The following is a 16,393-nucleotide window of genomic DNA, read 5'->3' as shown; positions in this document are numbered from 1 at the left end:
TTTGTCCAAAATTCCCTCATATTAAAAACAAAGATTAAAAAAAATTTGATGTATGTACCTGTGATAGAAAGAAAATATCATGTACCAAAAATCACATAAATTGATCAAGTAGTTTTATTTTTAAATAAAGAAAATCAAATTTTATGGCTAAACGATGAGCAACAATCTCACAACGCCATCTTGAAAAACAGGTTTAAAACAAGGGAGATAACTGCAAATTCAAACTTGCAAGATTTTAGGAAGCCATTCTCAGGTCCTGGATATGACCTTAAAGTATATCCGATGCTGAGGCCCCAGCTTGCGGGCTTTGAGGAGTGTTGAGCAACCCCTTAATTGCCATTGGTCCCAGGTCCACTATGGTCCGGACTGGTAGTATCTGTTAGGGTCCCAACTATGGGTTAAATAGCAACTGATTTGAAAACAAAAACAATTTTCTTCAAAATCACTGGATTCGGCATTAAATAACCTGAAAAGGGTTGATATGCTGTAAAACAAAAAACAACCAACCAAGCCCTTCTCAACATGGGCCGGGGGCATTAAAAAAACTCCAATTCGTTTAAAAATTATTTTCTTTTTAAAAATAAAACTATCGGATCAATTAAGATGATTTTTGGTGTACAATATTTTCTTTCCACCATGTTTTTTTTTTTTTTTTTTAGATATTGGGAATTTTGGACAAGCACTCAATAATCTATACAGGATATTTCAAATAAAGTATTTGTTCCAATTATTTGATTACTCATAGACTGGTTATTTTTTATGATAATGTTGGATTATATAGTTGTATTTAAATTTTAAATATGATTCTACTATATGGAATTTTTAAGATTTTTTTTTTTCTCCACATGGAAATTTTATTGATTTGACTTTCTAAGAGGATTGTATGTTTTTTTTTTTGTTTGTTTCTTTCTCTATACAGGTAGAAGGTTTGGATGATACGTCACTAAAAAGATTGCTGCTTCAATTTGAGAAACGAGCCTACAAGAATCAAGAAATGAGAGTGAAATTTCCAGATATGCCAGAAAAGTAGAATTTTTATTTTATTTAAAAAAAAGAAAATGGTTTTGTTCAAAATCTTCGATATTAAAGATAAAAATAAAGAAAAATCTGTATGATGTACATAACTGTGATAAAATGAAAATATATTTAAAAAATCACATAAATTGATCATGCAGACTTTTAAATAAGTATGAGTAGATATACTTTATGAGTAACCAAAAAGCAGCTGTCTTGTTGACCATGTTAAAGAAAAAATCTAAAAAAAAAAAAAAAACCAAAGGGAAATAACTCAACAATTCAAACTTGTGAGATTTATATTAATAATGCCTATGGATTCCTATCAATCGCTTAAAAATTATTTTCTTACTTAAAAATACAATTTCTGAATCAATTTATATGATTTTTGGAATATTTACGTTTCATGGGTACGTACATCATACAGACTTTTTTTTTTATTTTTTGTTTTTTACTATGAGGGAATCTGGATAAAAACCAAGAAATTTTAGATTTTATCACCTACTCCATAGTTTGTTATATATTCAACCTTTGTCATCCTCTTATTACATTAGTGTTTTGTTTAAATACATTTTCAATAGTTTGTACTATCGCTAATATGGTTTTCCATAATTACCATCAAAATTGTTATTTAATCTTTTTCATTTTTAGATATGTCCTTGCATCTTGAGAGAATTTTTATTTTCTGTTGGTCATAGTTTTTTTTAATAACTCTTTAATAAAAATAAAAAAAACAGTAAAATATTATGAAAATTGATGCTGATCATAATAATAGCTAATAGCTATATGTTCCCAAAATAGATTGGGATCCTGGATTTGACCTTAAAAGACATCCTCTAATGAGGCCCCATTTGGGGGGTTGTGTGGAATGTTAAGTTATTTCTTAATTATCATTGCTCCCAGATCCACTTTGATCTGGAGTGATAATAACTGTTAGGGCATCTGGAACTACCAGATACGACTGTCTGAAGATACTGGCTTCCTGACCAAAAATGCACCAAACATTGATGTTATTGTTTTGTTATTTTCTCTTTGCAAAACTCAATCATGCTCTACAAAGTCAAAAACATTTTTTCTACAAAACAATCAGACCAAACACTATGAATAAATATTTAATGATATAAAGAACTTAAAAAAGGTTGATATACCATAAATAAAAAAAAAACAAGCAAACCAAATTCCAATAATTATTTGAAAATATAAAGGATTTGAAGCATAAAATCTTTTTTCGAAAATTGCTGGATTCAACATTAAATAACCCAAAAATTGTTGATATGTCGTTAAATGGAAGCACCAAACCAACCAAGCAAAATGGGTTGGATTGAGATGATCATTTTGAAGGTATTCAAAGAATGCAATAATGTCTATGTCCTGTTGCCCCCAATCAACTCTGAACATGCACTTGTGTGTTCACTACATTGGCCATGATTAGTCCACTTGTGCTGGTCCAAACTTATTGTTCAATTCAATTATTGCTGCAACAAAGAATTTTAAATTCAAGCAAAACTTCAATTCCAGTTCATAAACAAATAATAAATGTTTATTTCCTTGGAGATTATAAGTTCAACAGCAGATTTGCAAAATGAGTTTTGCCTGACTAAATTGAAACCCATAAATTCCATTAACAGTTTTTCACTTACCCGCAGAGGAACATGCTACTCAGCAGCTCTCAAAAAAAAAAAAAAAAAAAAAAAAAAAAACAACTCCCTTTCTTGAATATTCAACTCCAATTTGTCCTCCTCCTCCTTGCTGTTGCTGCTGCTGAAGGAAGGCAGGCTCTGACTGCTTCCTTTCTCCATCTTCTGGAATCTTTTCACCTCTGACTAATTCTGGGCTTTGTTAGTGATCATCATTCGACCACCCAGAGCTCAACCATTTGAGATATCCACCTAAGATAACATCCAAACAGTTTACATTCATGGAGGCTTGTCTGTATAAAATTTAGGACATCACTTTTCTTAAACAGCATGAGCTTCCAATTTAATAAGGCACTTATTTTTTTCAAAGAAAATATCTTTTGGATGGTCAGATTCCAGCCAGAGATGTTCTCTGTATACCTCCCTCTTCCTTGGACCAAGCATCTATAACCTATAATGTCTGCAATTTATATGCGACACCAAAACCTACTGTGCAATATGTTTACATCCATAACATCAAAGTACATTTTTTTTTTAATTTTTATCTTTTCACATTTTATAATATTTAAGGGGTGGGGGATTAAGTATGTACTTGACATTTATTGGATAGGAGGGGGGTATAAGTAAAGTGATAAAAACAAAATATAAATTTCAATTAATTTATAATTTTTAACCATTTCATGACATATCCATTTTTTCTCAAGAATGAATGAGAATCTATATGCACTCTTGTTCCAAGCCATGAACACTGTATTAACATTTCTATTCATATATTAACATTTCTGTAATACAATTATGGAGAAAAAAATATAACTGCAAAATTAAAGTATATTGTCCTATATAGAATAACTGCATAACTAAAGGCATAAATGGTACTTGTACAGTTTAATCAAGACACTAAAAAATGAAAATATCGAAAAAAAAAAAAAAAAAAGGTTATATTGTACGTATCCGTTTTGAACTGAAGATCTCCGAAAAAAATTCACTTAATTTGATAGAGTATTTTTTTTTTTTTTTACAGCGGAAAAAAACTTTTTTATTGAGAGCGCGTTGAAGGCAGACATCTTGGAATATTTTTCATTTTTGTTTGGAGTTTAGAACACCACGGGGAGATAACTCCAGTTCAAGCGTCGACACTCCCTCCCCGTCTTTAATAATAACTTTTCTTCCTAAAAATCGAACCTTTTGCTCGGTATCATCACAAATTGTTTTTTCACTGTAAAACAAAAACTGCTTGATGAAATTAAGTGAAACAGATACGTACAATTTAAACTTTTTTTGATATTTTCATTTTTTAATGTCTTGATTAAACTGTACAAGTGTCACATAATCTAACAAGCCACAACATGTACACATGAAAACTCAAATAACAAAAAATACTACAGTGAAACGAGATTGGAATTCTAAAAAAGCTATAACCACTAAATCACATTCATTCAACAGTAAAAACACATAGATTATATCATTGTCAAACCATTACCAGTATATTTTCCTACTAATTTATACTAGCAGGCAGCTTGGCATTGCCCGGTTGTAAAATACACATATGATAATTCATGCAGATTTCTTATTTATTATTATAAAGCCAATTCTTTATTGATTATTATCCAATATATAGCAATGATTTCAAATGTTATAAAAAAATATAACTTGGGTACGATCCCCTAGAATCGAAACCAGAATGTTTAGCAATCCAACCGTAGTTGTGATTTATCTGTCCAGTGTCATGACTGTCTCAGCTATTGACAGATGGATACGAAAGGCTAAAAATTAAGCGATTTTGAATGTTTAATTTTGTGCATGTGCAAAAGTAGCAGCAGGAGTAATGTTTTATTTTACTTACCTTGCCAAGGTCAACTGTTTTCCTTTCAATTTTGACCGTTTAGCAGCAATTTTGCTGGATAAAAATCAAATCGAAAGTGTGCTGCAGGTTCAAATACCTTATATATCAAATTTCAACTTTGTAGACCGAATATTCAGTGAGGAGTTTAGTAGAGACTTTTCACACACACAGTTACAAGGTCACTTATATATATATATATATATATATATATATATATACTAGCAAAGATACCCGTGCTTCGCACGGAGCTTTGTTGCGCACTCGGGTACCAAAATCTGTGGGCACCTTTCCAGTAAGTTGATGTTGTAAGAGCAACGATTGCATAAGGTGATTAACATTTTAACTACCTCTTGTAGTGACTGAAATTCAATCAGGAACTTCACAAAACATTTTCATCAAAAAGGAAGGTTACTTGATGTTACATAGTAAATTTTTCATTGAAGTAATTTTCAACTCTTGCTTAAATTTTATCTTGCACATTCAATACTAAAAACTTACCACAATCAGATCATGTCAGTTTTTCCTCATATCCATTTCTCGAACTTTTCACTGAAGAGCCTCAGGGTAAACTACATTTCTGCTGCTTTGATTTGGAGCCAGAATGTAGAGTTTTTCTGAACTTCCTGTCCAGCTGATGGAGACGTAGAACATACCGTGACTGAAGCAGTCTGATGTCAAGTCTACGCCAATGGTGTTAAATGTCTGACCTTGACTTTTGTTTATGCTCATTGCAAAACACACCTTCACAGGAAATTGGAGTCTCCGGAATTTAAATGGAAGTTCTGAGTCCGATGGAACTAAGGGGATCCTTGGCAGTAGAACGGTTTCACCTTTGTAGGGACCACAGGAAATGGTGGCCTCAAGTACATTGGTGTGCAATCTGGTGATAACACATCTGGTTCCGTTTGTTGTTTTTGGCGGTTCCAAGGATCGAAGAATCATGATTGGCGATCCAATTTTGAGATTTAAAATGTGTGGAGGCATTCCAGATATCTCCAAAGAGTTTAAAAACTCCACAGGGTAGTGAACAGCTTCATATTCATTAGTAGCCGAATCAACTGACTTGTATTGCTTTGTGTCTCCTGGAAATTCATCCATTATTGAATTGTTCAAATGATTCACATTGCTGTTTAATGGCGAAATAATAGCCCTCTCAGCAAGCCAATCCGGTGATTTTCCATTGTTTTGCAGGTCTGGGTACACTTTGTCTTTCAGTTGCTTCTGATTACCGACACATTTACCAAGCGCAATTGGAATCTTAATTGTGTCAGGTGAAGAAGTGATAGGAAACTGACCATTACTGATTTGGAGAAGCAATTTTGAGAAGTCTGCTGCAGCTGTGTTATCAGAGATATAGGCTCTCATATTAGTAGTCAGTCTCTTTACTATAACGTGCCTCCAGAGATAGGATTGTTTCAAACTTGCATTGACAATGTTAGCCCTTGTGCCATTTTTAACCACTGGGAGGATTTGACGGAAATCACCGCAAAATAAGGTTGGAATGCCACCCATGGGATTCTTGTTTCCTGTGATGTCTTGCAGTGTTCGGTCAATTGCTTCATAAGCACTCTTGTGCGTCATTGGGGCTTCGTCTACAATGATTGCAGAGGTGTGTCTAATTACATTTGCCAAGGCTGAGTTACCAGTAATTTTGCAAACTGGCTGATCCATTCGATGAGTATCCAAGGGTACTTTAAAAGTGCTGTGAAGAGTGCGGCCACCTTGTAGTAGAGTAGCAGCAATGCCACTGAATGCTGTTGCAAGCACAATCTTTCTCATGGATCTAATCTTTGCAAGGATCAAATTGATTACAAAAGTCTTGCCCGTACCACCTGGAGCATCAAGAAACATCATGTTTTTGTTCATTTCACCTTGTGCTTCCAACATTGCCATGAATGAATTGTAAACTTCTCTTTGAGAATCGGTCAGTTTTTCTTGCATATTTTCTGCTTGTAGGGAAAGTTCTTCAAGATTATAAGTAACTTCACGTTGATACTCTCTCGCGAGTCTTTCATCTCTCCCTTGCGTTGGTGCAGGTAATCCATAGCTTGCCAATGGTTGACCGCACATAAGGAGAACTTTTTCTTCAATTAGACAAAGAGTTTTATTGTAGATGTCCTCATTAAAATCTGCTTCTGGATTGTTAACTTCTTGCCTGTATCTGTGAAGAATGTCTTCAGATATTACATCACGAAAAGCCATCCAGATCTCAAGAGGATTTCTTGGCTCACAGGCTGTTAAAATTATCACAAATAGGCTTCGCAAATTTGAAGGTGATTGAGTGGCACTTGCCTCTCCTACTGCTTGATGCAAGTGATGGTCATTTTCTAGAAGGCCTCGAGCAAGGCACGCTGCTCTGTATGTTTCAAACACCTGACCATTGTATGCTCGCAAATTTTGAAATGAAGTTGGACCAGCAACCTCATTGAGCAACAGGCGTAAGAAATAACACTCCCCTGCTTTTGGACTAATCGTGTAGATTCTCCCAATGCATGGTGCCTTCCATACATCATCATTTTCAGTACCTTCAACTTGTACCCCACGCATTCTTCTCATCCATTTCTTTGTCGATTTGTTCCAAGTGTAAAACTCAGGGACTTCTACGTATTTGAGACCCCTTGCAAAGTCATCCTCATGGCAGAGTTGAAAAAATGCTGTCAAAGTTGTGGCAGGCGGTGGACCTTGGGCTCGTTCCAGAGCAGTATCAGCTGAGAACATGACACGCTGCCCATTTTCAAGATGAACAGAAAGTTGTACAATTGGGGGGAAATGTTCATGGATGGGATGTTCCAATATCCTCCAGGCCGCTTCTGAATTGCCGACATACCTTGCATTCTGGAACTGCTGGATCTCATCCACAATGTGACTTTGTACTTGGCCTTGTTGGTTAGCTGCTCCATCAGTTCTTTGTAGTTCAAACACTGCTTGATCACATCCTTTATTCACGTATTTGAGGACATATTTGATGCTTTGGATCGAACTGCAAATTTCTACGTTAATGTGAGCGTTGAACTGCTGAAGGAGGACCTTGTTGTACGGAACAATCCACTGGTTTGTTATTTCTTGATTAACATACCGACCATTTCTCTTCATCCTTATTGTACCAGTCTGGCCTCCATCTTCTGGTTTTCTTTGCCTGTACTTGGGGTAAGAGTCTTGGCCTTGCTCGGCACACTGAAGAAATTCTTTTGGGTATTTTTTGGAACATTTGTTGTCAATCATACATGGACAATTTGGATTAAATGGTCCACAAGGTCCATGCACCATATGTGCCATCACTTTAGCATGAAGATCAGGATCTTCCTCTTTGTCAGGGATCTCTGCAGTTATGCAGAGATCCATTTTTTCTGGTAGAAGTTTGTCCTCTGGGGCCTGCCAGGTGAGGATGTGTGCATGCGACAGTCCTCTTTTTTGATATTCAATACTGTACAGGAAAGCCCTCAACCTGCCAAATCCTCCCTTTTTAATAAATTCAAGTAACTTTTTTAGCTTCTGCCTGAAAATCCTGGCAACAATATCTGGACGATCCTGAGGGTCTTGCCCTTGAAGACAATTTTCTGTAATTTCTGTCCACTTTGGATTTGTTGTGAACGTGATGAAGAGGTCGGCTCGGCCCATTCGCCGAACATATGCCATGGCATCACTTTGACGCTCAAACATGTATCGAGGGCCTCCTGTATAAGTTGCCGGAAGTACAACTCGTTGACCAAACTGTTCTGGATTCCCATCCTCCCTAAGAATTGAATCTCTCAAGTTGCTATAATTGTCAGCTCTCAGGGTCTGTTGCTCACGCCTCAGGAACTGTAAACGTTCTGTTTCAATCTTGCAGTACACATCCACCAGCCATTGTTGAAATAGCCTTCGGTACCAGAGAAAATAGTTTCCAGGCCGAGTCATTAAATGGTACAAATAAAATTGCTGTTGGGTAACTTTTCGCCCATTGGATGCCTTCATGTAGATGTTGTAAGATGGAGAACCATAGGGGTACATTAACGGGTACATTAAAGTATCGTAGAGGGGATGTAGTTCGGAGATCCATTTTAATGTATCATTTCTAAAACGCAAGACAATATCCCGGTTAGCTGTTGGTTCATTCTCCATTAATATTCCAATCTCATACGTTGTTGTTGGAGCATTGAATCGCCGTGGATGCTCTTCTTGCGGCCTTCGGTCTTCCCTTATGACAACTTTATGTTCTACCAAGTGTTCTTCTTCAATCCTCTCCTTTGTTGTTTTCAGCTGACAAATAAAGCTGTTGTTCTCATGTAAAAATTCAGTCAGACTTTGGAGAATGTCTCTATTGAGTCTACTGTCACGTCCCCGATTATGTAGTTCCTCTTCCAGACTATCCAAGAAGTAGACTTGAATAAACTTTGCTGTTTCATCTTCAGGTGGTAAAAGACTCCCAATCTGGTGGTAAACCTGGCCTCGAATTCTAAAAGAAGGATTCCACCCATGTACTGACGCAATTTTGTGACCAAATGATGTCATTGCAAAACAATTGTTATAACTGCGTAGATTTTGCAGAAAATCTTTAGAGATGGGACCATTGCCGGAGAGCAAATCTTGAAGCAACTGAGGCAGTGGTGGAAAGCTATCAAGCACAACTTTGCCAGAAGAACAACAACAACCAGGGGTTTCTCCTTTAAATTTTACAGCTGAGCAATGTTGACATACTTTGTCCATTTTTCCTATATCAGCTGTAGTGAGAGAGTCATTTTTGTTGTAGAGCAATCCTTTTCTATTGCAGTGTTCTATTTCATGGTGTCTCAAAGCAGTCATTCGTTGTCTAGCTGCCTCATTTTCTGTCAATTGCTGGGGCAAAGTCATACTCTCTCTCCATGCAGCCTCTCGTTGTTGCCCTTGGTATAGGCGAAAGCTTCGTTGGGTTTCCGATTCATTCTGATGTCGTTGAGCCACTCTCAACTGACCTTGTGTACGTCTACTTACCTCATATAATTCATTCGATCGTAATATTGCTTCTCTTTCCAGTGCATATCTTTGCCTTTCTTGAATTTCATCTTGTGATGAATTTAACGGCCTTACAGCATGTCTAGTTCTGTGAGCTTCACGTTGGGTTTCTCTTTCCAAATCTGACAGTCTTGCTCTCCTTTCTCTTTGACGTATCCTGTTAAGTTCTAGACGTCTTTCTCTATCTGAATTGTTTTCATTGGAGCGAATTGCAGCAACTCTTAGTCTATTAGCTTCCAATCTTTCCATTCTTTCTTCCTCACTTTCGTTTCTACTTCGTTTGGGTGGCATAATTTCGGTTTTAAACGGAATTGTTTAACGATATTAATGATTGTAAATTAATTAAGCGTAAAGGAAATGTATACTAACTGAAATGGACGAACTATAAATAATATTTCTGAATAGTACAATTATAAACAATTATATTGTACCTATTTACTATGCCTCCCCACGGGACAGAGTTAGACACCAGGGTCGTTTTTTAACGTGGAGAAAAGGTACAAAAATAAAAATTGTCTCAGTCGTGAAGGATTTCTCCTCCACCGAAAGAGAACAAAAAAATGAAGTGCAGCATCTGAAGAACAGATACTACACTTTGATCTTGACCAAAAGGAATGAATAAAAGCGACCTACGTGTGACTCATTACTTCCGGGTGTAAACGTCACAGTCTAAAAGTAATAATTAAAAAAAAAAAAGTAAATGTAAAATAAATGTAATACCAACTTAGGTTAACTAAGTAAACAGTACAATTAAAACAGTTCTATTAAAACAAATAATTACTAAGATCTAGGTAATTGTTAGTCTCATTGTTATGGTTTTAAAGAAAAAAATGTGTAAAAAAAGTTCTGCTTTTGTGAGTACGTGTATTTCTTTTAAATTACATAACCTTTTTATTTTATTATTTATATCTCTTTTAAATTTATATATTTTGTTAGTAAACTGGAAGAAATTCAGTTGAATAAAACCTTGTTCGTGTTCTTTACGTTAAACTCATATTTTTATAAAAGGTTCATCCGGTTTAAAGAAAGCACTAAGTTTAAATAAGACTGGAAATAACTAATTCAATATATAAATAGAAAAATGAAATAAATATAAGCTTTAAGTTTTAAGATAGTAATAATCAAAATGTAATAAATTATTTGTAGTTCAAATCTATGATAAGACAGGCTTTCGAAATAGGCTCGACCAGAAAGATTAAATTGGAACGAAATTATAATCTCCGTGCCATTTTCAAAACAACCCCACAATGGTTGTAAGAAAAATGTAAAAGAAAATGCGCTTATCTGTTTATTTTGACCTGTTTTATTTAATTAAAAAAAAATTGGCTATAACTGGAAGAGAGCGTTATGTTTTGGGGGTTGTTTAAAAATAGAATGGAAATAAAGTTAGTTCCGTTTTAATTGTCTTTAATTGCGGCAAGCGCTAACAAAATCGAAAAATCACTGTTTACATTCGAAATGTTAACTTTTATAGGTTTACAGGTTTGCTGACAAGGCTGGGGGTGTTTAATACAATTATTTTACTAAATTGATTTTTTTTCATTTAAAAATAAAATTATTTCTTTTTTAATAAAGTTTTATTTTAAAATATTTGTTTTTGTTTATTTATATAAAATTACGATAGTTGAATTGTATTCTTTCAATTATATTGGCAAGTAAAAGATTAAAACGGAACGAAATTGAAATTTCCATTACATTTTCAATACAATCCCAAAACATAAAGCTTTGCTCGCCAATGAATTGTTTTGATAATATACGTAAAGTGAAATAAATCGAATATAAAATTAAATGAAAATATATTAAATAATTAAATGTTAAATAGATTTTGTAAATAGTACAGTTGAAATGATTAGAATATTTCCAATATGTAATAAGGTCGAGGTAATTAGTTAAAGAGATTTAATATAATGTGATATGCAAATGAGCATAAGTCATTCGATATGGGGGTGGTTTGTAGACTAGTATATAAAGAAATTAGGCATAGATTCTTATGTCTCCTATAACAGAAACATCCTAAAATGGGTTCTAATGTTTCTCTACCAGGAGAGATCTACCCTCTTACCTCCTTTATATTTCGTTGATGGTGGAGAGCTGTACACAAAGACAGAAGCACACGAACCCTATTACTTTATAAAAATATAGATATCCGTGTACTAGAATGTTTTCATCTACACAATTATGCAGACTGTGGAAACTATGCATAAATAGAATTCACTGTAATAGTGAAATGAAATCAATCATCGTCCTGGGCCCAACTCTTTTCCTGATCTACATTAATGATCTTCCAAATCATATCCTTACATCATTTGTAGACATTTATGCTGACGACACTACCATTTATGGTACCACATCTAAGACAGTAAACGACCAAGTTCTCTCCAATTCTCTCTCCTCTGATCTTGAGCACGTAGTACAATGGGGAAAGGAGTGGCTGGTTACTTTTAATGCATCTAAAACCAAGCTTCTCTCTTTACATCATCAACATTCTAATTCACATTTGTCATCAATTGAAATGAATGGCTCTCGTCTTCAGGAGGCTTCAAGTTTTGACAAGCTTCTGGGCTTGACCATTACTCCTGATCTTAAATGGAACACGTATATCAAATCTGTTGCCAAGGCCGCTGGAAAAATGGTGGGATCTTTCTATCGATCCAGTAGATATCTCACTGCTGATGCTATTCTCTACCTATATAAGAGCCAGGTACGTCCAAGGATGGAATACTGTTGCCACATCTGGGCAGGAGCTGCTAGAAAGGACTTGTCCTGCCTTGATAGAGTTCAAAATAGACTTCGTAGCCTCGTAGGAGATGTCCTTTTCTCCTCCTTGCAACCTCTATCTCACAGAAGAGATGTTGCGAGTTTGTCTCTGATGTATCGTTATTTTCATGGAAAGTGTTCGACTGAGCTTCAGTCTATGGTCCCCCCTCGCCAAACTTTCACAAGAAACACCCGTCTAGCTGTAAACACTATCAATAATTTCCCCCACTCTTTATCTGTGCCTAAACCTAAACGTAGATTCCATGAACAAAGCTTCTTTCTTAGAACTGCACGCCTATGGAATTGTCTTCCGTTTTCCTGCTTTCCGGCTGACTACAATATGGTTGTGTTCAAGTCTAAAGTAAATAAGTTCTTGATGAGCCGTTCCATATAAGTTATTAAATTTACCAAATTTTCATTACTAATGATTACTATATTGACCAATTTCTACTGTACACTCTTTAACCCTTATCCTTGAGTGGCCTCTTGGCCTTGATAATGTGGTGATGCCTTTGTAAAAAAAAAAAAAAAAAAAAATCATCTAATAAGAAACCATAAAAAATGAATAAGTAATTAACGCTTGTTTTTTTTAAATGAATATGCAAATTAGTTAACCTTTAAGTAGTCGCTCACATATCCATAAGTAGTTCATTTTAATAATTTTGAAATAGAAAAAGTAGGCTTTTAATATCAATGTTAAGGTAAGAAAAAAAAAAAACAACCTCCACTATATATATATATATATATATATATATATATATATATATATATATATATATATATATATATATATTTACACACATTGACTGGCCTCTCAAGAAACAATAGATATCTTCTGAAAGTGTACCTGTTCAATGAAGAGCTAATTGTAATTCATTGATCACACAAATTCTTATTTGAAGAATTGTTTTATTCTAGTAATAAAATTACTGTAAAAGATCATTTTTAATTGTTTTTATATTCTGGTTATTTTATTTTTATTTATTTTCTTTGATAGATTTATGGAATCTGAGGTGGAATTGAACGACATTCTACACGAGATGCATGTCATTGCTACTGTCCCTGAATTATATCATGTTCTGGTGGAACTAAACACAATCCAATCCTTATTACAACTGCTTACTCATGACAATACGGATATCCTTTCATTTTGATAGAATGTTTTATTTTTTTTTCATAATTTACCTCATGAACCACTTTTATCTCTTTCTTTCTCAGTACAAAAATTATTTTTATTTTGATGAATAGTTTGAAATTTATTTAATTTATATCATATTCAGAGGGAGGCTCAGATGACCTGGAGAGTTTTGAGGTCATGATTGGTCTAATGGATACAATCGCAGACAATGGAAGCATTTATGCCATGTTCAAATCCCATCACATCTATTGCAATCATTTATATACTACTGAGATACTTTAGCTATGAGTAATATAACGACTTATGTTCAATTAATAATATACAATAGTTTGTGGATTAAAGCAGTGAAAACAGACGTGGAATTGGTAGCTCCTCCACATACATATTTTGTCATTAGAAATGGGAATGGCTGAAGCATTTTATTTATCTTCTCTCCAGGAGGTGTTGTTTTGAAAACCCAGTGCACTAGGATTAGTGTGCCTACAAAAAATACCCAAGTAGTCCGGTTAGCATTCCCCGATAGGGTGTTTTTAGTGATTAGCAACAAACCGATCCTTTTTCAAAGAGAATGTAAAGCCTGTGAGGTATGACCTTCTGAGATATAACAGAGCCATACCATAGCTCGGTGGCAAGTCATTGTTGGACTAATGTCGAAAACATATCCTCCAACTGTTAAGAGCACACTTTTTCAAACTGCACCAAGTAATATCTGAAGTATATCGAAGATTCAATGGCTGATCGACATGGGGAACCACCTTGATGCAGTGCACAGTGAACTCATTTTGAGTCAGTTCAACATATCCCAGGTGAATACTGTTACAAGTTATGATTAATAGTTTCCAATAGGTATTGGCGTTCTATAATTAAATGATCCAAAAAAGATTGATTGGTCGTGAAATGGACAAACCATGCAGAACCATTTTATACTCTTTGTCAGATTTTTTTTTTTTTAAACACTTTTACTTATGTGTTATTTGGGCTATAGTTCTCATTTTGAGTGTTATTTTCACAACGTTTTGGCCAATGTAATCCCCAACCTTCAGATGTTTCTTGTCGAACTCAGGGAATCTTTCTGTCAAACTTTGGAATCAAGCATAACAGATAAAGTATTAAGTAAAATTCAGTTGTAAGTTACACTCTTCTGAAGGTTGAATCCTCAATGCAAGCAATACAAATAATATAAAATTGTGAATTAAAACTTCTACAATATTGTAGCTGATAAAATGAGAGCACACTACACCCCTGAATTAGATGAAGGGTTCCATTTGAAATTCTGTTCAGATTCCTAAGTTTGACAGAAAGATAACCTAGTTCAACAAAATAGACCTGAAGAAAGTTGGGGTTACATCAGCTGAAATGTGCAAATAGCACTCAAAATAATCTGTGCTGGATTTATGCTTAAATTGAAGCGGAAATTTTTTAAATATGTTCTTTTAAACAAAAACAATACCACTTACGTAATTGTCATCTCAAAAGTAGCAATATATCTAAAAATTACAAAATTTTATAAAGTAAAACATCTGCTACTTTTATTTTTTTAAATGCCTAGGAATTATTGTAAGAATTGATGGCCGCCATTAACGTTGCAAGGGAGATAATTCAATTTTTTTGTTTACTATGATCTTCTCACTTTGAGTATGAACACAACAGCTAAATATGCAATTTTCCATAAAAATTACCTTTACGTATAAAAAATTATTTACTTGATCAAATTTTGTAATTTTTGTATATATTGCTATTTTTGAAATGACAATTATGTAAGTGATATTGTTTTTACTTAAAAGGACATATTTAAAGAGTGTTTGCTTTAATCTAACTGTAAACAAGCGCCAAATAATTCAAATTATCAATCTTTATCTAAAAATTCTGAAATAATGTTTTTATTTCAATTTAAAAAAACAACAATTCTGATTCCAAATATGACATGGGTGTGACGGTATTATTTCTAAGCTGCTAAACTCTGAACCTTTTATTTATTTATTTTTTTCCTTAATTTGATCACATATTTCCATAGCAGTTGTGGATTTGATCCAGGAATTAACAGACGTTGATACTTTGAATGAAAGTGAAGAACAAGCCACTTCACTTGTTGATGCTCTCGTAAGTGAATCATTTTCTTTTGTATCTTTTCTATTTAACACCATTGTTTATTTGTTTGCCGCGTTTTGCTGCTTCATGAAAAGATATATATGTGGCTATAGTTGGCTAACATACTTCCTAACTTTCAGCATAGCACTGCCAAAAGTGGTGACAAGGCAAATGAGTTTCTTCACTTTTATCTCTATTATGAAGCAATTTATTGCAATAAAATAAAAGAAAAAGATATTGAAAAGTATATGATAAAAATTAACAAAATTATACAAATAAAAATAACATAATTAGTCTATATTTGCACTTTTAATAACAAAGTTTTTTAAAAAGTTTTTATTTTATTTGAAATTTGATAAGAAATATATGTTTATAAAATTATAAAAATAAAATTATTGAAATCAAAATAACAAAATTTAAAAGATAAAAAAACGTATCGAATACATATTTCCAAAATAGTTTAAAAAATGTTTTCAATAATTCTTGATTAAAATCTGGCCAAAAAAAGAAATTTCAATGGTTATTACATAAAAAAAAAAGAAAGATTGAAAAATATAATAAAAAAAGAGTGCACACACAGGAGAGATATAGGCATGGGAGAAAAAAAGCAAAAGAACTGATTTGCCTTGTCACTGCTTCTGGTAACACTAGGCTGGAAGTTAGGAAGTATGGTTGGTTGGTTGGTTGTTTTTGTTTTACGGCATATCAACCCTGTACGGGTTATTTAATGATTTTGAAGAAAAAATTTTTTTAATAGAATATATTTGTTGTTTTCAAGTCGGTTTCTATTTAACCCATAGTTGGAACCCTAACAGGTACTACCACTCGGGGTCAGAATGGACCTGGGAGCAATGGTAATTAAAGGGTGGCTCCACTCTCCCCAAAGCCCGCAAGCTGGGGCCTCACCACTGGCTTTAGTTTAAGGTCATATTCAGGACCCCCATT

General features: G+C 34.1%; 1 protein-coding gene across 2 annotated transcripts in view; it reads left to right on the top strand.

Annotated features, from left to right (window-relative positions):
* The window catches only part of LOC145246730 (beta-catenin-like protein 1), a 66,340-nt gene that overhangs the window by 23,673 nt on the left and 26,274 nt on the right, over positions 1-16,393 (top strand). The window contains exons 3-5 of one of the 2 annotated variants that reach the window (XM_080108487.1): positions 920-1,026; positions 13,220-13,359; positions 15,363-15,460. In XM_080108487.1, the coding sequence (XP_079964613.1) occupies positions 920-1,026; positions 13,220-13,359; positions 15,363-15,460 (345 nt within the window). Of the gene's footprint in view, positions 1-919; positions 1,027-13,219; positions 13,364-15,362; positions 15,461-16,393 lie in introns of both variants that reach the window. The other variant, XM_080108486.1, reaches the window with a different exon arrangement.

Source organism: Euprymna scolopes, chromosome 24, assembly GCF_053919585.1.
Source record: "Euprymna scolopes isolate OS-2025 chromosome 24, ASM5391958v1, whole genome shotgun sequence".
Classification (NCBI taxonomy): Eukaryota; Metazoa; Mollusca; class Cephalopoda; order Sepiida; family Sepiolidae; genus Euprymna; species Euprymna scolopes.
The sequence above is the reverse complement of the archived record's forward strand: the minus strand, read 5'-3'. Positions and strand labels throughout refer to the sequence as shown.